Here is a 25,945-nt window from a genome sequence, read left to right on the forward strand (position 1 = left end):
TAGTTGATGGAAGAATTATTTTTCGCTCGTTGATGCGTTTTTTTTTTTCTTTTTTTCTTTTTACGGACGCGTTAAGTCCTCGTGCTCGCTGGCTACGCGGCGGTTCGGGGAGGGGGGTGTCGGTAGTTAATGGAAGAGCTAGTTTTCGCGATGTTCCATGTGCTGTGGGCCCTCAGCAGCTGCGACGGCAGCAACACTAATGAGACTAGTAGTCCAGCAAATGCGTTGATAAGCTTGGGTTGTGAAATGTGCTAGCGTTTCTTTTTTTCACCCGAGATGGAGGGGGCAGGAGGGCATCGGCTTGCAATAGTGTAAATGCGGTACTGACCACAGTGCCAAGTTCGGGGTGCGCCTATTATGCGCGGAAATAAAAAAATCAAATTTTCCGCGACCAAACTGGGGGTGCGCCTATTATGCGAGTGCGCCTATTATGCGAGTAAATACGGTACATTTGAGTAGCCTCGTGGACACCGCCTCACACTTGCCCTTTCAAGGACTCCTTGCTCTGTTCACCTTCCCGATCGTGTTAAGCCTGAGCTCACGTCATACCCTGTGGACCCATCAACGTAGGCTTACACTTTTGTCTCTACACCATCACATAGTATGTGAACTTAGGAGCAGGCAGCAGGCCTATAGACCCTCACATGCTACCTGAAGGCATCAAAGCTGCCAAATTTGAGGTCCCTTGCTGTGCAATGAACAAAACGGGGAACCGAGGACCCTTATTCACCACATTTATTCTAAGGTGGTCATGATTATAAGGCAAGGGTGCATTTGGGGGAGACAAGAAAAAAAAGAAAAAAAAAAAAAAAAGAAACTGAAGTATGCACACTTAAGTATGTGCACTAATATACAATATATATATAAGGTGATTTAGAGTAGCCAATGGGTTCACTCAGTGGGGATAGCTTGAAATACTGAATTAGTTAACAGGCAAAATGCAAAATTGTGACCATGAAATAGGGGTAAGGGAGCTTCCACACATGGAATGCAGGCTACACATAAATTTTGCTTCAAGGCATTGCTTCACGGCAGCGTGAGCTTCACCTTATAACGTGGCCTCATAGCATGGCGGCGTACGGTGCCGTAAAGGTATGCTATAAGGCGAAATGCGTGCTGGCTACGCTAATAGAGTGAAATTTGCACTGCTGTGAAGTCACACTCAATGGCAAAATTTGTGTGTAAAAGGGAGCGGGGAATTCACGGAATAAAACCTCGCCTTATATTCAAATGAATTTGGTATGTCAGTGACCATCATATGAAGTCAACAAAGAATGAAGTGAGGGAAAGCATAGGAAAAATTACTGGTTTTAATAGAAATGTAGAATTGATAAATTAAAGGGAAATAAAAGTGAACAGAAAAGCAACTTGCCGCTGGTTGGGCCCAAACCGATATCTTTCGCATTATGCGTGCGATGCTGTACCAAGTAAGCTTGAGCTATCGCAGTGCCGTTTTCCCATCCACTTTCTTGAGTAGTTGCATGCGGGTACTAGACCTAGCTGTGGGAGACAGCGCCAGTCAACGCCATGGCAGTGGATGTGGCCCATCCTTTTATCATCCTGCGACACTCAACTGATCAGTTATGCGGCATTGAGTTTTCAAACCTTGAAATTCAGATTTAACAAGCATGGGAAACTTCGCGTATAGCCTAGACATACTGGAGTGAGTTTTCCAGTTGTGGATAGTTGAGCAAACCAGTTAATTATTTAATTGCCATACTCATTAGGTTACAACAAAAATAATCCTTGACTTGTTTTTTGTGCAAATGTTACTTCCCATGGCCAGAAATGAAGGTGAACAAGTTGTTCTAATTTTCGTTGATGTGGAACGGCGTTTTGGTGTTGCAGGGTAACCACAATGTGAACAAGGTGCTCGTATTGGGTGCCAAAACGTCAATCTGTGTTTTGAATTTTTTCAGTTGGCGAGAGTACGCTTACTCAGCCAGGGTTAACCACAGGTGACACTTGGTAATGTGAACTGCGCCATCCAATTGTTCCACCCACCTCGGCAACGTCAGATATGGCCTGTATGAGATGGGCCAGCTTCCCAAACGGCCTGTAGTTTGAAATGCGAAGAGGCCGGCCAAACAGCTGCTGGTAGGCGGCGCTCAGCTCGGACAACGGAAGGCCTCTGTCGCCGGTCGGACCGAGCAGACAGACCAGTTCCTTGGCAAACTGGCGCAGGCGCTCTGCTTGCTCCATCGTCGGATCCGGCGACACTATAAGGCAACAGGCCATTTTTTGAAAATTCGCATACCCTAAAGGCCCACAAGTGCCTTACATAGGGGTGCTGCAAGAAATCAAGAATCACTATACAGTCAACTCTTATAAGTTACACTCCGCGGAATTCGACTCGTCACTTGCTTCTAAACCACTGAAAAGTCCTGGAAGAAAACCATGGAAGTAAAATTTGTTTAGTTTGAATGCGAAAGGGTGCCACTTCAGCCAGTTAAATCCTTTCCACTGCCCCCTCATGCACTCAGTGGTTACTAAGACTTGAAAACACAAGGTGTTCAGCGGACGATGCTGCTACTTCCCGAGGTGTGAAGCCGTTCTACTCTATTTTAACTTTACTTTTCGGAAATTTATTTTTTCCTTTCAGCCCAACGCTGAGGCAGCGTTTAAAGACGTCATCTCTCGTCACTGCATGACGGTGAAGTTACGCTTCAAGAACAAGAAGCAGAACACATTACAGACTACATCAAGCAATAAAAAAAAAATATTCGAATTCGTTCATCTTTCTGTTAAGAGTTGTGCTTTTGGTATAGTAGAAGGGTAATTTACTAAAACTTAACTTATGGGGTTTTACGTGCCAAAACAACTTTCTGATTATGAGGCTTGGCGTAGTGGAGTACTCCGGAAATTTTGACCACCTGGGGTTCTTTAACGTGCACTTAAATCTAAGTACACGGGTGTTTTAGCATTTCGCCCCCATCGAAATGCAGCCGCTGTGGCCGGGATTCGATCCCGCGACCTCGTGCTCAGCAGCCCAACACCATAGCCACTGAGCAACCACGGCGGGTAATTTACTAAAACAGGCGAAATCATTTTTCTCTTTGATGTTGCCTTAAAGAACAGCCCCAAATGACGAAAATCAATCCGATGTCCCCGAAGTCGTATACTGTCAAGTTAGTAAGTGCCAGAATGGGTCACTGATGGTTCATGAATAGATCATCATTTTGACTGATTTTATTCAGACTGTTCTTGGCCTGCTATGCTGGCATGTACTGGGGCCCACTGTGATGCCACTTCTTGTTCCCGTTCAGTAGCCAAAGTTAAACAACAGTTAGTATACATTATTTGTCCGTGTGGATGGCTATCAAGATGGATATTCAATATTCAAATTTTTCATCTACCAACTGGGTTGGATTAGCTTGAAAAAGCCTTGTGGCCATTTATCCAAATAAAATCTGCTTGGCTTACCGGACAACATTTTCGAGGACTTTCAAGAACACAGCAAAATTTAAGAGGCCTTCAAGGCTTCGAAAATTGGTTCTTCAGTGTAATATTCAATCATTTTCAATGATCAACTGGACTGAATTTCACAAGCTTTGTGGCAGGATATCCAAAATGTTTCACTAAAAGTGGCAGAAAACAAAATTCAATAATTTTTAAGCACTTGGCAAAATTTAAGGGGCCTTCAAGGCCTTGAAAAACACATTTTCTAATTAAAGCGTTTGCAAAGGGTTTTATGTTCCAGTGAGAGCTCCGTTTGATAAAAATAACAAAAAGAAGTACAGTAACTAGGCCACTAGGAATGCACGCAAGAAGACAAGCAGGAAACATCATAGTCTTTTTCAGCACAATTACCATTCTCTGCTTCTCACAGAAGATTGGAAACATAATAGTCTTTTTCAGCACAATTACCATTCTCTGCTTCTCACAGAAGATTACTCACCCAAGTCAGGATAAGTGATAAACGTATTGCCTTCCTTCCGCTCCACCTGTTATAGAGAAAAGAAAGAAATTCACATATTAGTCACTGTTAACATGCAGATAAGCTTGTAATTAGGGGAGTGTAAATACCAAATGTAGTAGAATCTCATTAATTCGAATTTTCGTTTAATTCGAAATGATGCTGCGGTCCCATCAAAGTTATATGTATTCCAATGAGCGAAAACGCCCAGTAATTCGAACGCACAAGCATTTGCGATGGTTAATTTGAACATAATGCACTCTGACAATGCTCTCAACAACGCACCAAATCAAGCGGCAGTGCAAATCAAGCGACAGTGCAAATCAAGTGGTGGCACTCACCACAAGCACCGTTGCGGGCACAGCATCGAGCAGGTCATCCAGGGTGCACATTCCGTAGTCAGCCACTTCCAGTGGCCGGTTGTATGCACCCTGGAAATGGCTGAGTAGGGTGGACAGTGACATGGTCTTGGGGGCGTCAGGCTTCTTAAACAGGCGCTCAATGTCCGAGACGAACCGCTTCATCTGTTCCTCGTGCGTCAGTGTGATGATGCCGTTAGAGCCGTGGCCCAGGACCTGCGGAAGGTCGACAACCAGCGCTTAATGGCACCTTCAACTGGTCGTTTCGGAGCGCTCTGGAAATGCTACAACGTCCATATTAAGCAATTTTGAAGTTGTACTGCAGATCTACCGGATCTCTTGCGAAGTGGTCCCTTGCTGTGGTCATCAAGGCACCACTACCTGCTGAAAGTGGGGCCACACTGATGTCACCGACCTGACTTCTGTCTGTGCCGTAGATCCTTGTTAACTTCATCAAACAGAACAGCATATAGCATGCAGAACTGCCACACCTTATAATTTGGTACAGAGAAAGCCAAGAAATGCTAAAATTTGATGAAAAATACGAAAGAATGTTTCATTATTCAAAATGTTGACTACTTTTAAGAGACTCGCAGACTTCACTCTGTAGGGATGCTGGGAGCAGGCAAGCAGGAATGCTTACTAAGTTTATTAATGAAAAATTCACGGGACAGTTGTCGACGATTCGGTTGTCGTTGCACATTGGTTCTATCAGTTGATGTCGCGGCTGTGCGGGTTCGCCCATATAATCCACATGCCCGAAAAACGCTCCACAATATATCACTCAGATTATTTGTCATCTTAGAATTAGTTTTGCCCTAACCTATATGCAAATGAAGAATAAGAAAATACAGTAGAACCTCATTCATACGTTTTGAAAAGAACCGCGAGAAGAAATGTACTAACTGAGAAAACGTACAATCTAATGTGACTAAAAGAATTATGACAGACTCAACTATTGTTGACATTTATGTAATGCGAAGCGTCACACAGACTGTTTTGGCATGAGACGCCAACATGCGTCAAGCTGGTGATGCCCAGGTGACCTGAGATGTGTTTTGTTGTTTTGTTATTATGTGGTGTTTTAGGACAGCGACCAGAAACCGAAGTGAAATTGAGCTGGTGGGCGATGCCTAACGCCGCCGAAGCGAAATGCAATGCCTGCATCGCACTGTCTGCAGCAAGGAATGGCAGCGCGTCTGGTTTATCGCCTACTAAAAGCTACCAATAGCACTACGCACCACACGCTGTAAAACAGATAGGTGAAGATGCTTACTGCAATACGTCTGGCAGCAATAGCTGTGAATGCCGTGTGCAACAAGCTGTGCAGAGATTTGTTGGTGCCAGAATAAAAACTGTGTGTGCCGTCATATTCACACGAGACAGGTGACTATATACGGTTCTTGATCGCGTGCACCTCGCGCTTTTTCTTGTTCACACGAAATCTAGCGGCTGGAAAACGTATAGGATCCCAGACTGCACCAAGGAACGGTGGCACGTTTTGGCTAACGCCTACTAAAAGCATGCGCTACGCTTCCGGCGGCACCGTGCATTGTGAAACAGATAGGCGAAGATGCTTATCGCACTAGGATTGGCAGTGGTAGCCGTGAATGCTGCAAGTAACGACCCCGGAGGAGATTTGCTGGTACCGAAATGAGAAAGTGATTGCACGCCGGTGTTTTCACGTGAGGTGGGCGGGCGAGTACTGCGGTGAAGCTGCAGCAGTGGGCAGCTATATACTGTTCTTGATCACGCATGCCTCGCGCATTTTCTTGTTTACATGGGATCTAGCAGCCGGAAAACGTATCATACGATCACAGTTTGGAGACATACTCAACGTTTGTGCCAAAAAATCGTGTATTCTGGGAATATATGAACCAGTAAAAAATAAGCGCAACTCTATTCGGGCATTTTTTGTGTTCTTGATTGTGAATGTCGGTGCCGGGAGAACGTACGTAACAGAAACATATCAACAAGGTTCTATTGTATTTGTTCCAATATGAAAACTGTAAATGAGCACAAAAAATTGTAAAAGTTGGCAGGTGCAAACAGGCATGCTTCATACATTTCAACGCACCTCCACTGACTGATCTGTACAAATCCTGAAATGTCGATGAGAGCTTTGTTCCCGTCTCTTGACTGCAAGTCATGCAGATCATGAAACTTCAATGCACGCTTTGTACAGTTCCCTCAATTACGATCTGCACAGATTACAAAACGCCGATGTGCCACTGTGCAGATCCCCCTGACTGTGATCTGAACAAATTCCGAAACATCAAAGCGTACATTTGACACTATAGTTGGTGACCTGTTTTACTGACGCAGAAGAGTCAGCACAGCAAAGCAGCGGCGGTTAGAGAAGTGTCTCACCTCAACGACTTCTGGGATGTTTGCCATGAGGTCGGACACTTTGCTGCAGGCAAAGTTCAGCAAGCAGATTGGACGGGAATAATGATTCTTGTACACTTCCTGGAACCTTCCGAGTTCCAACCTGCAGTGCGGCTGTGCACATAGCAGGTCCACCATTTTGGATGCAAACTCTTCCATGGTTGAGCCCTTTTTGACGCTGCCTGCAATGAGGCAATGGTCAGAAATGCAAAGCAAAGCATAGCACAGCTCGCCCTGCTGAACTTCACTTCGATTCGGATAGGAGTTATCCGTGTACCATACCTGCCAACATGTGAATGTTAAAGTTTATAAAAATCCAGTGAACACAGGTGTCGCGGCTTGGGCTAGTCGGTACACTGCAACTTTAACGTAACACACAAAAAAGGAGGACAAAAAATAAGAGACCAAGACACGTGTGTCTGCTTTGCCCTTGTTTTTGTGCACTACAACCGTGAAGCCTGTGAACGCAACAACAAGGGGAAAGGAGGGGGTGGTACTTACAACACAGATTCTTTTAAAGCTCACCTTGAGTGCACATTTTTTGGGGATGTATATGCACTTCGTTACCTACTGTTCACATTTACATGCCGCAAACAAGCAGTAGTGAATCTGGAACAGCAAAGGCTGACAAGCAACCCAGTCTTTTTATAAATCAGTGACCTTCTTTTTCAGTGAATTGGCTGTTGCCGATTTCGCCTGCTTCAGGAACTCCTCTGTATAAACTTGCTCAAAGCAAGTATCCCTCTGGTGTCCTTGGTGTCCTTTCACCATCAGAATTTCTTACCCTTCAAATGGAAGAGCAGTGTGCAAAACTCTTTCGTGGACCAAGTTTTTTTTTTCATAGAACTTGATACAACATTCACAAAGTCATAAAGTGAGCCCAAATTTATAAACATTAGGGCAAATTCAGAACAGCTGGCAGGTATCGTTTACTTACTGGAGAAACGGCACAGAAAAACAATAATGGGGAAGAAAGTGAGTTGGACTATGACATGCCTTTTATCGCTTCAGGACTAGTAGTAATTAGTGACAGGACTATTTTGCACTTTCAAATGGAGCCAACACAATTAGATCTGACTCTAAAACTGAAAAAGAAGCAGAAGACACTTGTCTGTCTTGAATACAAAGAGCGAGGGATGAAAAAAAAAGAAGACAGCACGGAGACAGCGGTTACTTTGCATCATAACACATGTTTTGTCAATACATACTCTTTAGTAGGAGTGTACAAACAAGGAACTTTTGAGACTGAGAATGAATAAAAACCAAGTACAGTCAAATAGCCCCATGGCAATAGCCCCATGGCCACTAGCACCAATGTATGTAAATATATACCGTACACTCTGATTGACCTTCATTGCAAGATGCAGCAGATGTAACTTTACCCCACTCAATACATAGCAAGCAATGGCGCAGATGCCACAGAAGTAGTGCAGTCATAGGAGTTTCATTTCGTGCATTCCACAGTGCAGTTGTTTTTGATCCCACCCCTGAATTTGCATCAATTTTTCTGACAAGTGTGATCATTATGCCAGTAAATACAGTATATTGTTAAAACTGGTATCATTATAAGTGGGTTCGAATGTATAGGGCGAGTATTACCACCCAGTCTGGTGAAACCGTATGCGCCGTCGGTATCAAATGAAACACGAAAAGCAGTGCGCGTGGTAGAGTTTGTACAGTCATCATTACTGTAACGTCACCTTTTGTCGCTTTCAAATAAAGAGAGCCAGAACAGAAACAAAAATATCGCAGTATAGGGAAAGCATCATCGCGACATTGTGGTCAAGCCAGATGTGCGCACCTACATGGTGATGACCGGAGGGCGCACACTGTATGTCCAGTTATGCGCTCCGCTGTTCCTGTTTCATTTGATGCCGACGGTACCATCAATCACAGGGTTACCGCGTGCTCACCTATTTGCTTGGGCGGCTCCCGCTTGGCTCGTTTGAAGCCCCGCTTGGAAGTCACGACACTGACACCCGGCACTGATGCCACCAGGTGTTCCAACGGCACGGTGCCTGCCTGCCACTTCTCCAACTTAGTTGCCATGGGCAGCGGCCCAAACTCGGCCCTGTAACACGCCTTGAAGCTGCGCGCCACACGGCATCCGTGCTTTAGCCAAAGCACGCTTCACATCAAGCAGAGCAAGCAAACTGCAATGTTAGACAACACTGAAGTACAGTAAACTACTCATAAATTTGATCTTAGTAGATTTTAAAGATTTCGTAAACCCTGCAGGCACCAATTAAATCTGTACATTTGAAAAGTTGGTTTCAACCCATTTCTTGCATCACCAGAATCGTGTACAAAAGAAAAAGAAACGAAAATACTAGGGCTTTATTTGCTAAAACCGCAATCTGATTATGAGGCCCACTGTGGTAAGGAGCTCTGGATTAATCCTGACCCCTATGTACGGGCACACAAGCAGCCGGGATTGAACCTGCAACCTCGAGCTCAGCAGTGCAACGTCATAGCCAGTGGGCTACTGGGGCAGATAATCGTGAAAAGCTTACAGCTGCAGAAAAGATTCGAATTACTTTCTTTTTTCTTTTTTTTAATGATTCCGAGTGAACTTTGTGAAGTTCACTGAATGTGGACAACAAGGGGGAGCTCTCTACAGGAATAATGGATGTGAGAATATAATAAACTATTTTATGTTCAGCATTGGAGGAAAGCATTAGTCCAGACTGCATCTTTCCCACTGCGTGTGCGCTGCTTTACCAGTTATGCTACCATGGCAACCATCCTCCCGTTCACTTTCTTTGGTTCTGAGCACGTGCGCAAGATTATCCCCGAGAGTGTTATCCAGCACTGCTCACAACCATGGCAACGGACATTGAACATCTCTTTAACTGCAGGCATCGCGCAGCATGTAAGCTTAGGAGCAGGCTGCCGGCCAATAAACCTTCACAGGCTAGTTGAAGCCATCAAGACTGCCAAATTCAAGGCTTTCACTATCAAACCATTTCTGGGGCATCAACCATTTCATTATAACCGTGTTTAACTGTACTATGTGCAAAAGCCCACTTTACCTGTCCAAGAGCAGGGAGCCATCGTGGATGTCCAGCAGCTTCCCAAGTTGTGTGATCCATGTTGCGCGAGGTAGGCAAACCTCGGGCAGTGGTTTGAGCAAGAGTCTGGGTGTGCCAGGTGACGCAGCAACAGGTGTGGAGTTGTCATGAATCGGGCAGTACAGAGGTGATCCTGTCTGTAAATGTTGGGACGGCAACTGAATGCCATCGTTCCGATTCGTTTTTAAAGGGGTCCTTGAAATGCTTTTTGAATGTAATAAGAAAACATTTCTGACCTGTAAACAAGGACCCTGTGAACATGTGAGCCAAACATTATCACACTGCATGCAGCAGGGAATTCACAATTTTGCATCACAAACAGTGAAAGATCACTTGCTCCCTCCTTCACAATGTTGTCATGCAGTTACTTCGCAGGCAGCCAGGCCTACCAACAGTTTTTGACCAATTTTGTGATCGCGAGAACATCCTCAGTAATACCATTGCTGCCACTTTTGAGTCAAATAAAATAAATGATAAGTATGTGTCTGCAATCTCAAAGAGACAGAAAAAGCAATTGATCTTTGCATGACAGTTACGCCCAGCAGCATCTACTGCGTGTGGCCTCCATGATAGCTGCAGCATCTTCGGTAGCATAGATACTGCGGCCGCCAAGAGTGCCGTGACAAGCCCTCTCACTAGCGAGACGTTCAACCTTTGGGCGGGGCTTTTCACCTGTGCCATTTCCCCTGTGTAGCTTTCAGCGTGCTAGTGTAGATGAAAGGAGAGAAAGTCTGCAATCGATGCAACAACTACGTCTAAGTTAGTTGAAGGGCTCGGAAACCTTTTGCAGCAGGGGACTCACGAGGCGACGTCCTTTAATAGTGCGGCTATTCTACGATTAACTTGAGAAGCGTTTCAGAGTTAGTTTATTTGTTTTCAAAAATTGGTCGCCAACCATTGGAGCATGAGCATAATAAAACCTTAGTGCAAATGGCATGATACAGGAAGGTAACAGGACAAGGTGGTTATTCTCAACTTGCATGTTTATTACATCATACCTCTATTTATAAAAATTCAGTCATAAGGAGCATGCATAGAGGAGCCATCGTCACATCAGACAGACAGAGAGAGGGGTAGAAAAAATTGTGAAAATAAAAATTCAATATTGTACAGAGCTACAGAAGCAACACTGACACACTCTGGTCTAAGTGATAATATTAAATAAAGTTTCTGATATAATTTTTGAGCTTCTCTCAACATGCAAAGAGAAGAAAGCATTACAGGCTATACGATAGCTACCTGTGTGGCAATTAAAGGTATAATATTTATGACATCGAGATGCTCCTTTTTATTTTAAGATTTAAGTAAGTTAAAGATTACGCAAAGAGCAATGAAACGAAAATTGATAGGCGAAATGTTAAGAGACAGGAAGAGAGCAGTATGGGTCAGAGTGCAAATGGCAATAGCTAATATTCTAGCTGACATTAAATGAACAAATAACCGAGCTCGGCAGACCATATAATGTGTAACGCAGATAACCGGTGGACCATTAAGCCGAGACCACACGTACGCTTGCAGACGCGCGCTAGCTCGCGTCCGCGCGCCTAGTGCCTGCCGCACCTCGCGAGTAATGGTGGTTTGCATCGACAAAGACGCGCGACAGCGAGCGCTCACTGGGCTCATTCACAGATGCCTCGGCAGGCGCCGCTTCGTACTTTGTTACTGACAGCGTTTCAAGATGCTTCGATACTTATAAACGTCATTGTTATATTTTTATAGCTGTTAGATCAGTGCAAAAAGGAAGGAAGAACCACATTCTTGCACGATATAAATCTGCTTCACTGAGAGTTGAACGCTCCGCGCCGTAGCTGCGTAAACAGGCGCGCCGACGCGAGGCAACCCAAGCGCGCCATGAGCGCGCAATAACAGAGAGGAACTGTTCCCCGAGATCACGCCGCGTTTCGACGCATACGAGCCATGCCGCACCGTGTGCGCATGCGTGGGCGCGTGAACGCGAGCTGGCGCGTGTCCGCAAGCGTACGTGTGGTCTGGGCTTTAGAGTTATGGAATAGGTGCCAAGGGAAAGGAAGCGCAGTTGAGGACAGTAGAAAATTGGGTGGGGTGATGAAATTAAGAAATTAGCAGGTGCAACTTAGAATAAACTAGCACAAGACAGGGGTAATTGGAGATCGGTGGGAGAGGCCTTCGTCCTACAGCAAACGTAAAAATAGGCTAATGACAATGTTTCTGTAGCATGCTGGTGTCAAAAGAGGATTGTGGATGCGATACCTACACGATCATTTCCATGAGTGACTGTACCTTCCATTTCCGTCGTCAGTACGGATTTGCCACACAGGTAGCCACCTTTCAACCTGTAACACTTATTTCTTTCCGCCCTCGTATCTCTACCCTCCATCACCATTTCCAAGCATCGCCGTCTTCTGTTCTTATGGCAGGTAACAAATACACAGAGACATCCAGGAGAGTGCCGCGACTGAGTGCGCCTTGAGTGCCCGCATACCAGGCACCGCAATGACGTTGCCATTCCCAAATCCCAACAGAGCAGCCGTACCTGCACCAGGACTTTGTCGTCGACGCTGAGATGGAGACAGTAGAGGCCCAGACGGCGCTGGTGGATGTGCTTGAACGCTCGTATGGCTTCGAATGCGTTTGGCACGTGTACATATGCCTTGACATTGCCATCTCGTTGGACATTCAGAGTGATGTTCAGGACCTAATAGAGAGAGAGAGAGAGAGCTATTTTAAAATTACCAAAGAAAATGCTGGCGCTGTTTTTCAAGCGACCATGTGAACAATGGCTGGTATATGGACTTGTCTAGTCTTTGTGTCTTGAGACGTTCTTGCACGTCTGACACAATAATGGCCTATATTTCTAAGTAATAATGCTTATTCAAATGCAGAAGGCAGTAAGCCTGCGCACATGCATAATTATTGCAAACTTACATTTGCAATGGCAGCCCGCACTGCATTACAGACAAATAGAAACGCAGCAGGCTGCCTTTGTACGGTCAGCATGGTTGAGGTGATTGTGGCTTCAGGTAACGCTTCATCATATTTTGTTATACGTAGTTACTAAAAATCACAGGTCTGAAATGCAGCAAGCAGGAAGTGAGAGGCACGGGCTGGAAAAAGCAACGACAGCTCTGGTAGCCACCCTAACTCTGGCAGCCAGCAGTACTCAAACCTACCAAGAACCAAGCAATGCACGGCATGTTGTGCCGAACATTTAATACGCAATGTGCACATTTGGCGACTGAAAGCAGCAAGAGAGTGGTGTTGGAGAAAGTTGCCCTGCAAAGGGGAAAGCTCTGACATGCACCGTCCTCCCTCCCAACTTTCTTTCTTCCATGCATTCGAAGGGCAGTGATAAGACAGTGGCAACGAGGAAGATTGCCCCAATGATATCACACCCCCTCCCAAGTTTCTTTCGGCCATAAATGCACAAGACAATGATAAGATTGACAATTATTCAAATGTTCCATCCTTCCACCAGTGCACCACATGCACATTCTCTAGCTTTTTTTAAAAGAAAATTGCTGCTATGCAATCTTGTGCCAATTGTCTCATAGCACTATCTGGCCTTGCAATGAGAAATATGCTTGCAGACACTGATTCAATCCACCACCGGGCACTTAATTTACTGAGCAGGCACAATACGCGCCACGACAGGAAGCTACCCTACCTATCAACTGTAAAGGGGCCTGCCATAAGGCAAAGAATGCTTCACACTGAGAGATCCAGCCAAAGAACGAGAAATGCAGCTTACCGTCACGTGCTCCCGAAAGACAGCCAAGAGCAACCTTTTTAGATCGTTAATCTCAATGTTGGGGTCGAGGTTTGAGACACGGATGCAAGCGGGAGTGTTGCTGGGCTCCTGCAATGAAACGTTTTGTAGCCTCTCTTCCAAGGCAATGTTGCCGCCACAGGCAATGGCGTTTTGATGCCGATGCAGGGGCAAGGCTTGCACGAGGCTTCCGGGCAGAGCCTGCAGACCGGCTTGGGCCGGCACACCCTCACACATTCTGGGAATACCGTAGAAAAGTGGTAGGTTGCCGGTCTTGGTTGGAGAGCATGACCGGTGGCGTGAGGGCATGCCTACAGTCCGTCCCGAAAGAGGATCCGGGACTTGCGCACCGCCGGAGGTCTGGACACTGGGAACTTCTGGCTGCAGAGGCAAGGAGAGACATTGATGCCATCTTAAATCCTGATCAAAATAATATCTGGAGAAAAAAAAAAAGAAAAGGCCAGGAGTGTAAGTGTGTTATTAATCTTTCGTCGAATGTTGATGTTTGCAAACTTGTGTGCCAAAACATTAATAGCAGTTGCAGTTATTAGTCTTGTTTCTTTTTCACCCTTTGCAGCCTCTGTCTTTCTGCACAGCACTGTCCAATATATTGGACATTAAGCTTCTAAGAGGTCTTTCTATCCTTACAAAGGCACTGTGTGCTAAAATGCGCATTTCCGCATGGCATATCTGTTGTCATTAGAGCTCAAGGGTTGCAGTGTGCTGAGTTTCGTATGCTATATACATTGAAAATAGTGTTCAAAAGCTAAACATAAATTTTCGTACGAGTATCGTAAATGGATTTTGTTTTATAAGAAATTACAGACTGCCCACTTGTGGAAAGCCTGGCATGGTGATGGAACCTGCTAATGGTGGAGTCACTTTTACCGCTTGCTCAGCTTCGCAGTTCAGGCCGAGACAGTGCTACAATTTAAGAATATGTATATTAAATGTTGCATGCTTGCTGCCATATAGCATCGCATAGTGTGGCACAAAAGTCGTATAAGACTAAAAGTAAAAAAAAAAGCAAAAAGAAGTCTAAAGAAAAATTCCTAGGCTGTCATGACCTATATGATACTTGGGGAATTACAATGAAACAAACGAGATAAAAAATCCATCCAGCAGTTATTGTGCTTCACTTTTACAAGCAAGGTGGCCAACAAAAAAGCACCTTTGAGAAAATGGGCCACAAGGTTTTCAAAGCAGTTCATCCGTGCAAAAATATGTCAGTAAATACTTGGCGGTCTTGTCAGCGAGCAAGCTTTCTGGCTTCTGCTTTTTCAATTGACAGGGCCTAGGAGCCTTTCTCTTCCACCGCAGATTCTTTTCTACAGCCCTATACAATGCAATGGCACTAGGCTGAATTTACATGGGACATGCTGGACACTAGTACCATTTTTGCGGGTGCAAAACCACGTCACCAGACAGCCTAAATAGTGCGATAGCGTTTTGGTGAAGCTACATGGTCATTCCTGGCAACCACGCATGTCAAAGCATTAATTTTCTAAAACAAAAAGTGCGCAGCAAAAGTGAAGCGCTGCAGCTTAATGGTGAGCTATAGCAGGGGTAATTGGAGATCGCATGGAGAGGCCTTCGTCGTGTAGTGAACATAAAATAGGTTGTTGCTGCTGATGATGATGACAGCTCACTGGTGGTCTGGCACAAACGTCTGAAAGCCATGTTGGTTTCACTACAATCCGCAAGCACGGAGAACACTGCTCTATACTATTCCCATTTTAAAGAAGTCTTTGGTGTGCTGTCTCTGTAAATGGTGACAACAGGTGCTCCTAGTCTCAAAACAGGATCTATGCTACACAAACCTCCAGCTGCATAGAAACGAGCGCCAGCATTTAGTCACTGGCAACCAAGAATGGCGATGGCACCAGCATGATGATGGAATTGTCCAATAACTAGCCAGATGTCTGATGCACACATCTAATGTAAACGCCCAGTGCTGATTGATGACAAGTGATGTCAATGCAGATGCTACAACAGACAGGGATGACAATCCAGGCACATTATTAGGCACAATTATGCTTACCACGATTGATATTTGACAGACTACCTCATTACCCCGTGTTACTCTTAAATTTAATGCTATGTATTATTGTATAATTTATGCTTACCATTTTGTTCACCTTTGTAAATTTTCTACCTTTGATTACCTGTTGTTGCTTTTTTTTCTCGTAACATTATTACAGTGTATAACGTTACTTTTCTGCCTACTACATTGTCTGCCTCTGCTAACTGCATGTCTAATATGTCTAATCTTATTATTGCGCTAATTATTATTGTTACACTGCAAGATAACTATGTATGCCCTTCCTGTTATGATCCCTGATGGGATCGACAGTATGAATAAATAATAAAATAATAATAATAATAACACAAACATCTAATGCAAACACAGATGCTAACGCAGGTGTCCAGTGTAAATGTCCAATGCAGATGTCTAATGCAGATGCAGATACAGTAGATTTCCGTTATTTCAACTCAGGTTAATTAGATTTTTCGGTTAACTTGGTTTCGACTGAAGGTGCTGGCCAGTGCCCATGCATTTCAAGAGCCCAATCATACATTATTTCAATCCTAAAATTGGCCTCTGCTGGACAATTCGAACTTGACCAGTCAGCATGCATGCACCTGACCCCTACGACGACTCCAATTGCAACCAAATTAGCGACACCTTTAGTGGCACCGTCTTCCTCAGTGGAGTATAGGCAACAGCGAGTGCATTGAACACACGTCTCTCCCATCGAAAATGCCTATTTTTGGCCTACCCCAGGAGGATTTTCAAGCAATAACAGTAACTCAACATGTACAATTACAGTATTTACCCGATTCTAATGCGTGCCTTCTCATCTTTCCATCTTGCAGGAAAATTCAACCATAAACAGCATTTAAACTGCCTGTATGCTTTGCCGTATAACACGGTTGTAAAGAGGTAAAACTGACTTTAGGAAACCGCCCACCATTGAGCAACACATATTAGGCCCTAGGCCATTTTTCTTGCTAGAACATAGGGTGCACATTAGATTTCTACTTTGTTTAGGAGCTTTTAATGTAATTCCTACATCAGTTTTCTACTCTGGACACATAGAAAGCCAGTGTGCATTTCATTGGGGGCATGTTAGAAATGGGCGAGTAGAGTGGAACACCAATTATATGACTTTGAGGGGATCATGCAAAACCGTTGTATAATTGAGGAGTCGTTTAATTGAAAAACTAAGAACATTAGCAGTGATGCTCAGCCTTGCCCAAAAAACAAATTATATATATATATATATATATATATATATATATATATATAAAAAGACAACCAAGCATATAACTGGACGTTGTGTGAGCAAATATTTATTCTCACCTTCAAAAAAAATTTCTTTTTTACGTTTGCCCAACTGTGATGCATCAACTTCCTCTCAAGAGCTGCAACATCTGGCAGCAAGTCATCGCCATCGTCGCGATAACGCCACACACTGCGTGACATGCACTTAAGTCTGCACGGACACGTAAACCACAACGCAGGTGTGGAATGCCGATACTAACACAAAGACCTCACATTGATGTAGAGAGATGCATACCTGCCAAGTTCGGACAAACCAAATCTGGTAGATATTCTGCGAGGGGGAGGGGGGGGGGGGGGGTGTTCAGGCAGTTAGGTTACCTTATTACTTCCTTAACAAGGCTATGCACCATGAATTTCCAACTGCATTGGACTGGGCCAGATTTTTTTTTTTTTTTCCAATGTGGCTAGACAAAGCACCGGATGCGGATAGAAACGGGGCACAACTGCAATTTCCGGGAGACTTTCCAGTGAACTGTACAACCAGAAGAAATAGTCGAAATCCAGGAGTCTCCCAGATAATTCAGAAGAGTTCGCAGATATATAGACGATAGTGCAGACCCTAAACGTGCATCCAATAAAAACATAGACGATAATGCGGACATCTAATGCAGCTGTCCATGCTGTGCATCTCATTATGCATCACTAACAAGCCAAATAGGGTGGAAAGTTTGGATTGGTGGCTCTTGCCTAAAGGTGCAGTGGGAGAAAACTGAGAAGATGGACAGCGTAGTGTGGAGATACTCCTCGCGCCGTACCTACAGTCACTGAGAAGCGCAACTTACCCCTCTCTTGGAAGTGAATCAAACTTCTAGTGACAAACATTCTAGCCGTAGCGTCGAGATGAGAACACGCCTCACCTGACTGCTGCTGCGCATGAAGGGAGACACACGTCCCACACTCCTTGGCCTTTTGAACTCCACGGGAGCTGCAATGTCCGGCCCAGCCAGTGACGTCGTGGCAACGTCTGGGTTCCACATGTCCACAACAGGGAATCTGCGCGAATGCACAATTCAAGCCACAGAACATGGGTTGGTTGGATGAACTGCGTCCTCATTCTAACAACTTTGATAAGGAGATGTCGTGCTCACAGGCGCTTTGCTTTTGCTCAAATTTCACCACAGGGTCAAACTCCTTGGTCCACAATGTTCAACCCCTTAGGGTCATTTCCCGGTATATGCACAGACGTCTGCTTACGCCGCCAATGGCAAGTAAAAGTGCTGACAGACCAGGCAAACAATCATGTCAACGATGCCTTGTTTGCGTGATAGCATAGCGGCACCAAGGCTGGCAGATGCAGTTCAAGTTGACCCTCATTATTTGCGCTTAACTGCAACAGTAAGAAATAAATGGTACAAGCTGGCTTTCATTTAGTGTCACCACACTTTCAGGTCAGCGACTGTATGTACTAACATCGTTAGGCCTAGCGAAGAAGTGGGCAGGAGTCTACGCATAGGTAGAAAGCGCCACTGCTGCTGCAAGAGCGCTTTGAATTCTAACAGATGGCATAACAGCGTTTAGCACCGACTGCCAGTCGACCATTATAAACACAGTGAGAAAAGCCTCCCCTAAGAAAGAGATGTAACAATGTTAGAACCATTTCTTGTTTAAGTCGCATGAACGACTGTAAGGCTGCGCCAACACTCTAAATAAAGTAGGCATCAAAACAATGCTCACCTGTCATTGCGCCGCTGCGATGTTAACATCTGGTAGTTATCTGCTTCAACTGACGATGACTCTGGGCTGCGGCTGCTGCTACTGCTGCTTCGTTTCGCTCCACTTTGACAGCTCCGTGACCGACGCTGTCTTGGTGTGTGTAGACTGACCGAAATCACATTCCCGCAGACATTCTCACCGTCCATGCGCACGCGTGATCTGCACGTAACGAGAGATGCCGACACTTAGGGTGAAGCTGGACCTGTCGCATAACTCAGCTGACAGCCTAGCACGCCCCTTCGGGTGTTCAGTGGGGAAAGAAATAAGGTAGAGTTGAACTTCACAGCTAACCCTATTTAGCCAAACCTCGGTGTAATTAATTATTGGGTATAACAAAGACAGCCGAGAATTTGATTAGCCCTGCCTTGAAGTTTAAATCAAGTTTCGGTGAATATGTCACACACATGAACACTCTTTACAACCGCTTTCACGCTGACTCTGACTGCACGAAACCGGCAGCAGCGATGATAAAATAGCAACATTGAAGTGGCTGTTGGTCCAAATTCTCTGCATAGGCGTAGTGGATGCAGTGCTGAACAGAGACATGTGCAAGAACGAGAGTGCCGCCCTCATGGCCTCCAAGATCGCACTGGCAGACGCGCCAGCGCTATGTCAGAGGCCACGACCATCGTACACAGCTGTCTTGATCGGAAGAATGCCGGAGACATGCCTTGATAACATCGTTACCCTAGCATAGCTACAGTCTTGGCAGGTGCAAATTCGTCCCGGCTGGACTGGAGCAAGGGGGGGGGGGGGGGGAGAGAGAGAGCTATGCAAAGCCTTGGGAGCTATGCAAAGGGGGAAGGCAGCTCGGGAGGATCAGGTAAGAGCAGATTTGTTGAAAGATGGTGGGCACATTGTTCTAGAAAAACTGGCCACCCTGTATACGCAATGTCTCATGACCTCAAGCGTACCGGCATCTTGGAAGAACGCCAACACAATCCTAATCCATAAGAAAGGGGACGCCAAAGACTTGACAAATTATAGACCGATCAGCTTACTGTCCACTGCCTACAAAGTATTTACTAATGTAATCGCAAATAGAACCAGGAACACCTTAGACTTCTGTTAACCAAAGGATCAGGCAGGATTCCGTAAAGGCTACTCAACAATAGACCATATTCACACTATCAATCAGGTGATAGAGAAATGTGTGGAATATAACCAACCCTTATATATAGCTTTCATTGATTACGAGAAAGCGTTTGATTCAGTCGAAACCTCAGCAGTCATGGAGGCATTACGGAATCAGGGTGTAAATGAGCCGTATGTAAAAATACTTAAAGATATCTCTAACGGCTCCACAGCCACCGTAGTCCTCCGTAAAGAAAGCAACAAAATCCCAATAAAGAAAGGCGTCAGGCAGGGAGGTACGATCTCTCCAATGCTATTCACAGCGTGTTTACAGGAGGTATTCAGAGACCTGGAGTGGGAAGAATCGGGGAAAAGAGTTAATGGAGAATACCTTAGTAACTTGCGATTCGCTGATGATATTGCCTTGCTTAGTAACTCAGGGGACCAATTGCAATGCATGCTCACTGACCTGGAGAGGCAAAGCAGAAGGGTGGGTCTAAAAATTAATCTGCAGAAAACTAAAGTAATGTTTAACAGTCTCGGAAGAGAACAGCAGTTTACGACAGGTAGCGAGGCAGTGGAAGTGGTAAGGGAATACAGTCAACATCTGATTTTTCAGACTCCCTAGGGGCCGCGAAAACGTCCGAAAAATCGGGCAATCCGAAAAAATGAATGCTCGCCTTTTACTGCGCCTACGGGCTCAAATTGCCACAGGCATGTCAGCAATAGCTCTAAAGGCCTGCCAGTATAGTTATTATCCGTATCAGTGCTCGTACTATGATATCAGACGGCGGGTTCCTGCGTATATAATTAAGGAAAACATGCCTCGGCCCGTGGCAGTTGCCCCTTCCCACACTAGATATGCTTTGCTGCAATAGATTGCGTATGCTTCACCACGTAGCAATTTTGTATTAAGGCGAAGCTAACTTTCAGGAACCTGTATAATGCAATGCTTGATGCTTTCCGAGCTTCAAATATTGGCGAGGATTACAAAGGCGGAATCGGCGCCATTGCTAACAGTGGCGAATTGTTTTAATGAAATACACGGCACCGACCAGTAAGAAGCTTCGTAGCGAATGTCAAAGTAGCTAGGCCTAGCGTTGCCGTGGTGACTCCCAGTGGATCTGCTCGTGAGAGCGCTGGTTCGAGGCGGCGAGATAATCAAAATGGTGGCGGTGGTGGCTTCAATTAATGCTTTTTAAGACCTGCGGACTGCGGTTGTGGTAAAAAGTCCGGAATATCGAACGGCGAGGTTTTTTTGCGTCCGAAATTTCAGGTGTTTTTATACATTGACTCTATGGGGTACGTGGTGGTGCCTTGAAGGCATCCGAATTATTGGGCATGTCCGAAAAAGCGGGTGTCCGGAAAATCGGTCATCGATTGTACATCTACTTAGGATAGGTAGTGATCGCGGATCCGGATCATGAGACTGAAATAATCATAAGAATAAGAATGGGCTGGGGTGCGTTTGGCAGGCATTCTCGGATCATGAACAGCAGGTTGCCATTATTCCTCAAGAGAAAAGTGTATAACAGCAGTGTCTTACCAGTACTTACGTACGGGGCAGAAACTTGGAGGCTTACAAAAAGGGTTCTGCTTAAATTGAGGACGATGCAACGAGCTATGGAAAGAAGAATGATGGTGTAACTTAAGGGATAAGAAAAGAGCAGATTGGGTGAGGGAACAAACGCAAGTTAATGACATCTTTGTTGAAATCAAGAAAAAGAAATGGACATGAGCAGGACATGTAATGAGGAGGGAAGATAAGCGATGGTCATTAAGGGTTACAGACTGGATTCCAAGGGAAGGGAAGCGTAGCGGGGGGAAGCGTAGCAGGGGGAAGCGTAGCGGGGGGCGGCAGAAAGTTAGGTGGGCGGATGAGATTAAGAAGTTTGCAGGGACAACATGGCCACAAATAGTACATGACCGGGGTAGTTGGAGAAACATGGGAGAGGCCTTTGCCCTGCAGTGGGCGTAACCAGGCTGATGATGATGATGATGACATTGCACAGCAAGGGCCTTGAATTTGGTAGCTATGATGAATTGAGGTAGCACACGAGAGTTCGTTAGCCAGATGCCTACCTCTATGGCGACGTAATATGTGATGCGAGCAATTTAAAAGACCTTCCACCTCCACTGCCAGGGCAATGAGTGGTGCTGGCTAAAGCTCCCCGGGCAAATCGTGCACACAACACAAATATCCAAGAAAGTGGACCCGAGGATGGCCGCCATAGTTGCTTAATTAGGAAAGCACTTCACGCATAATGTGAAAGACGTAGGTAGGGTTCTCACTTGCGGCGAGTTATTTTTTTGTCCAGTTTTATTTCCCTTTACCACTTAAACACGCTTAATTACCCCTATGCCTTCTCAGGATTGTTGTCTACTTCTTCGTGCAATCATGATCCGAGAGAAAAAACAAACAATCAGGCAATCGCATTCCCCCCTTTCTTTCGTGCACTGTTTGAATTAGTATTCTACTCCTACACTCCAACCGAAAAGGAAAGCTCCAAGACAATATTGATTCGGTACACCTGGCACTTCCATTTACGCAGCATTCAGAGCTCTTTATCTTTTCATGCTTTCTTTTTTAATGAAGCGGAGAAGAACACAACAGGGCTCACCTGAGGGCTGCATTTGTGGTGGGATACTTCAGAAAGGCCGTTCCGCCACTAATGGAGGTCACGCGTCCTCCGCAGTTCTCCGACACCTCTATGGCGACGTAATATGTGATGCGAGCAATTTAAAAGACCTTCCACCTCCACTGCCAGGGCAATGAGTGGTGCTGGCTAAAGCTCCCCGGGCAAATCGTGCACACAACACAAATATCCAAGAAAGTGGACCCGAGGATGGCCGCCATAGTTGCTTAATTAGGAAAGCACTTCACGCATAATGTGAAAGACGTAGGTAGGGTTCTCACTTGCGGCGAGTTATTTTTTTGTCCAGTTTTATTTCCCTTTACCACTTAAACACGCTTAATTACCCCTATGCCTTCTCAGGATTGTTGTCTACTTCTTCGTGCAATCATGATCCGAGAGAAAAAACAAACAATCAGGCAATCGCATTCCCCCCTTTCTTTCGTGCACTGTTTGAATTAGTATTCTACTCCTACACTCCAACCGAAAAGGAAAGCTCCAAGACAATATTGATTCGGTACACCTGGCACTTCCATTTACGCAGCATTCAGAGCTCTTTATCTTTTCATGCTTTCTTTTTTAATGAAGCGGAGAAGAACACAACAGGGCTCACCTGAGGGCTGCATTTGTGGTGGGATACTTCAGAAAGGCCGTTCCGCCACTAATGGAGGTCACGCGTCCTCCGCAGTTCTCCGACAGCTGCTTCAGTCGGCTTTTCAGCTTGCCTGGCGACTTGGTCATCGGTAAATTGGTAACCATCAACTCCAGACAGTGGACTCCCTGCATTTGGGCAACAACCAATTCAGCTTGTCAATGAAACCCCAATAAAATGAATTAATGAGTACACCACAACGAACCAATTTCAGGCAGTAAAGTCTGAGTTCACCCACTCCTTGCTGATGTGAACAGCTCTGCACTGTTGCAGCTAAAACCTCCATATAACAAATTATTGGGTACAACGTCAATCAACCACAGGGGGGCAGACGCTCTATGTTGGAAGCTGACCCATTTGGTTCGTCAAGGCAGAACCTCAATGTAACAAGTTACTCGGTACAGTGAAGCAAATAAGTTCGAGGAGCAAAGACCCAATGTCTGAGGGAGACCAGTTCTGCTTGTCACAGCCAAAACCTCAACATAAAAAATTACATTCAACAACCAATTTTTCGGATGCCCAATTTTTCGGACATACCCAATAATTCGGACGACTTTGCAGCCCCGCCACCATAGTCAATGTATAAGAACGTCTGAAATTTCGGACGCAAAAATCCTTTGCTGTCCAATTTTCCAGACTTTGTGCCATGACCGCAGGTCCGAAGCGACATTAACTAAAGTCACCACCACCACCATTTTGATTATCTTGCCACATAGAAGCGGCGCTAACACGCAGATCCGCTGGCAGCCGTAGCCACCACTGCGGAAACGCTAGGCCTACCTGCTTCGACATTCACTTCAAAGGTTCCTGCTATTCGGTGCCGTGTTTTTTTATTGAAAGAATTCACCGCTGTCAGCAATGGCTCAGACTCCGCCTTGTTAATCCTCGCTAATTGCTCTGAAACTCGGAAAGCACGATGCGTTGCCTAATACAAGTTCACAAAGTCTGCTTCACCTCAATACAGAATTGTTATGTGGCGAAGCAAAAGCAAAGTATTGCGGTGAACCATAACAAGAGTGAGAAGGGGCATTACTCAAGTGATATTGCGCAACAAAAGACGAGGTGGACTTAAGAGAAGAAGACACACCAAGCGCAACACCAATGCGAAACACCAAGTGCAACGCCATGCGCTAGGCGTGGCTTCTCTCACGTCTGTGTTGTTTTTTGCTGGGCACTTGAGTAATGAATGGATTACCAACTTGTCCGGAATGCTGCTCTCATTGAGAAAGGGCAATTGTTGCGGGACACAGTACATATTCCTTAATTGTACATGCATGCACCCGCCATTTCCTGTCACAGTACGAGCACCGATACATCCGATAAGTGCACTGGCAGGCCTTCAGAGCTATTTCGAAAGTGCCTGTGGAAATTTGAGCCCTTGGGAGCAGTAAAAGACGTGCATTAATATTTTTTGGCCTCTAGGAAGTCCCGACTTTTCTGAACCCCCAGGGGCCGCGAAAACATCAAAAATATCGTACGCTAACTGTATAGTGTATGACAAATGATTTGAAGCTCCAGGCAGTAGGCGCCTTGTGTTGGGTGACTAATTTGGTTTGTCGCAGCTAAGCCTCAAAGTAACAAATAACTGTCGAACCTCAGTATCACAATGTCAAGCCTGCAAAAAGAAGAAAAAAGAAAAGAAAAAAAGCTTCTGTTCAATTAAGAATTTGTTTAAGTTTACTATTCTATGTTTCCGCAATAGAAATTACTTTACAGATTTCCAGAGGGGTCCTGGTGCATAGCGCCTGGTCAACAACATTGATGAAAAGAATCCCGTAATAAATTTTACAAATTATTACACAATCAAGAGCACTGGTGCATGCATTCAACATTGTTATTGCTGTCCGTGCACAAGTTGGCTTGGCCGGCAAATAATTTGCGAAGTTAACGAGTGTCACACAATTGAGCATTTGCCGTGATGCCGTAGTATCCTGTTTTTATCCTGACAAAATAATCAGAACGTTTCAACATGTCAAAACAAGAATGAGAGTTGTAAATAACGCACCCGCCTTATTTGCAAACCCTTAATATTTGCCCTCCCCCTTAAAGAAGAGAACTTTAGTAGTATTTTGCAATCTCTAACACATGCTAGCAAGCAATTGAAAAAGAAAGAAAGACAAGTAAAATCTGGCAAGAAACCATCGGAGGATGGTATCTAAGAAGCAATAGCTCCCTAGTAGATCTGTGGAAGTATTATGCTGGGGGCACTTACATTAGTTAGCTCTAATACAATCGACTTTCACTATTTGCTCCTGATGGGACCAACGAAACTGATCGAATTATCCGGCGGGTCGAACTAAACAAGGTGCAGAAAAAATTTGAGTACATACCACTGATTCATTTGACAGTATTTGCCCGATTCTAACACGCCTCGGAATCAAACCCCACTTTATGTCCAAAGTGGAAAACTAACGTAGAGATAACGCTAAAGCTCCTAAACAAAATAGAAATCTAACACATGCCCGATTTTTTAGCCACAAAAGTCCTGTCTTGCCTTCGCAAGCGAAATTCCTTCCCTGCATTCTCCCATGCCGGACTCGAGGATCATGTGACACATACGTCACGGGCCCCGCCTTAACTTTTTTTTCTCTCATCACTCTTCTTTTTCGGCGTTGCGCGCGAGCTGTTATCGTTTCGTGCAGTGCGCGATTTTGCGCACTGTGCACAAGGACACATGACTAGCGGTATAATTCAGTGCTACACGAATACTGAGGCACAACAAGCGGATCGCAGAGCGTGATCACGTGCTGGTACGCAGTAGAAAATGGCATAGTTTCGGTACCTGCGCACATGACTGCACAACCGTGGGAACAGGCAGACGAAGCGGAAGTGCACGTCTCTTGCTTCGGTGCAAAGTAAAAGTAAAGCAAAAAACACGCAGACATTCCGTTTGTGTTTTATCATTTCTCTAAACTTCAATTCGTCAATTCAAACAACAGATCGCACAAATAACAGATGGTGCCTTGAATAATTACCGAAGTCACGTGTCACCACGAGCTATGTCACACTGCGGACTCCAGTACGTAGGCGCAGGGACCCGAGTACGTC

The 25,945-nt window shown here is 45.1% G+C and overlaps 1 protein-coding gene across 1 annotated transcript in view; it reads right to left on the reverse strand.

Annotated features, from left to right (window-relative positions):
* Positions 1 to 25,945, reverse strand: part of Marf1 (meiosis regulator and mRNA stability factor 1-like protein) — a 56,294-nt gene that overhangs the window by 19,654 nt on the left and 10,695 nt on the right. The window contains 13 exon segments of the mRNA XM_055067962.1: positions 2,005 to 2,219; positions 3,899 to 3,944; positions 4,258 to 4,491; positions 6,646 to 6,845; positions 8,577 to 8,752; positions 9,696 to 9,892; positions 12,247 to 12,408; positions 13,462 to 13,860; positions 17,683 to 17,818; positions 18,500 to 18,697; positions 22,234 to 22,321; positions 22,369 to 22,373; positions 22,859 to 23,025. Coding sequence (XP_054923937.1) covers positions 2,005 to 2,219; positions 3,899 to 3,944; positions 4,258 to 4,491; positions 6,646 to 6,845; positions 8,577 to 8,752; positions 9,696 to 9,892; positions 12,247 to 12,408; positions 13,462 to 13,860; positions 17,683 to 17,818; positions 18,500 to 18,697; positions 22,234 to 22,321; positions 22,369 to 22,373; positions 22,859 to 23,025 — 2,223 coding nt within the window.

The sequence above is a fragment of the Dermacentor andersoni genome, chromosome 8, assembly GCF_023375885.2.
Source record: "Dermacentor andersoni chromosome 8, qqDerAnde1_hic_scaffold, whole genome shotgun sequence".
In the NCBI taxonomy this organism is placed as follows: Eukaryota; Metazoa; Arthropoda; class Arachnida; order Ixodida; family Ixodidae; genus Dermacentor; species Dermacentor andersoni.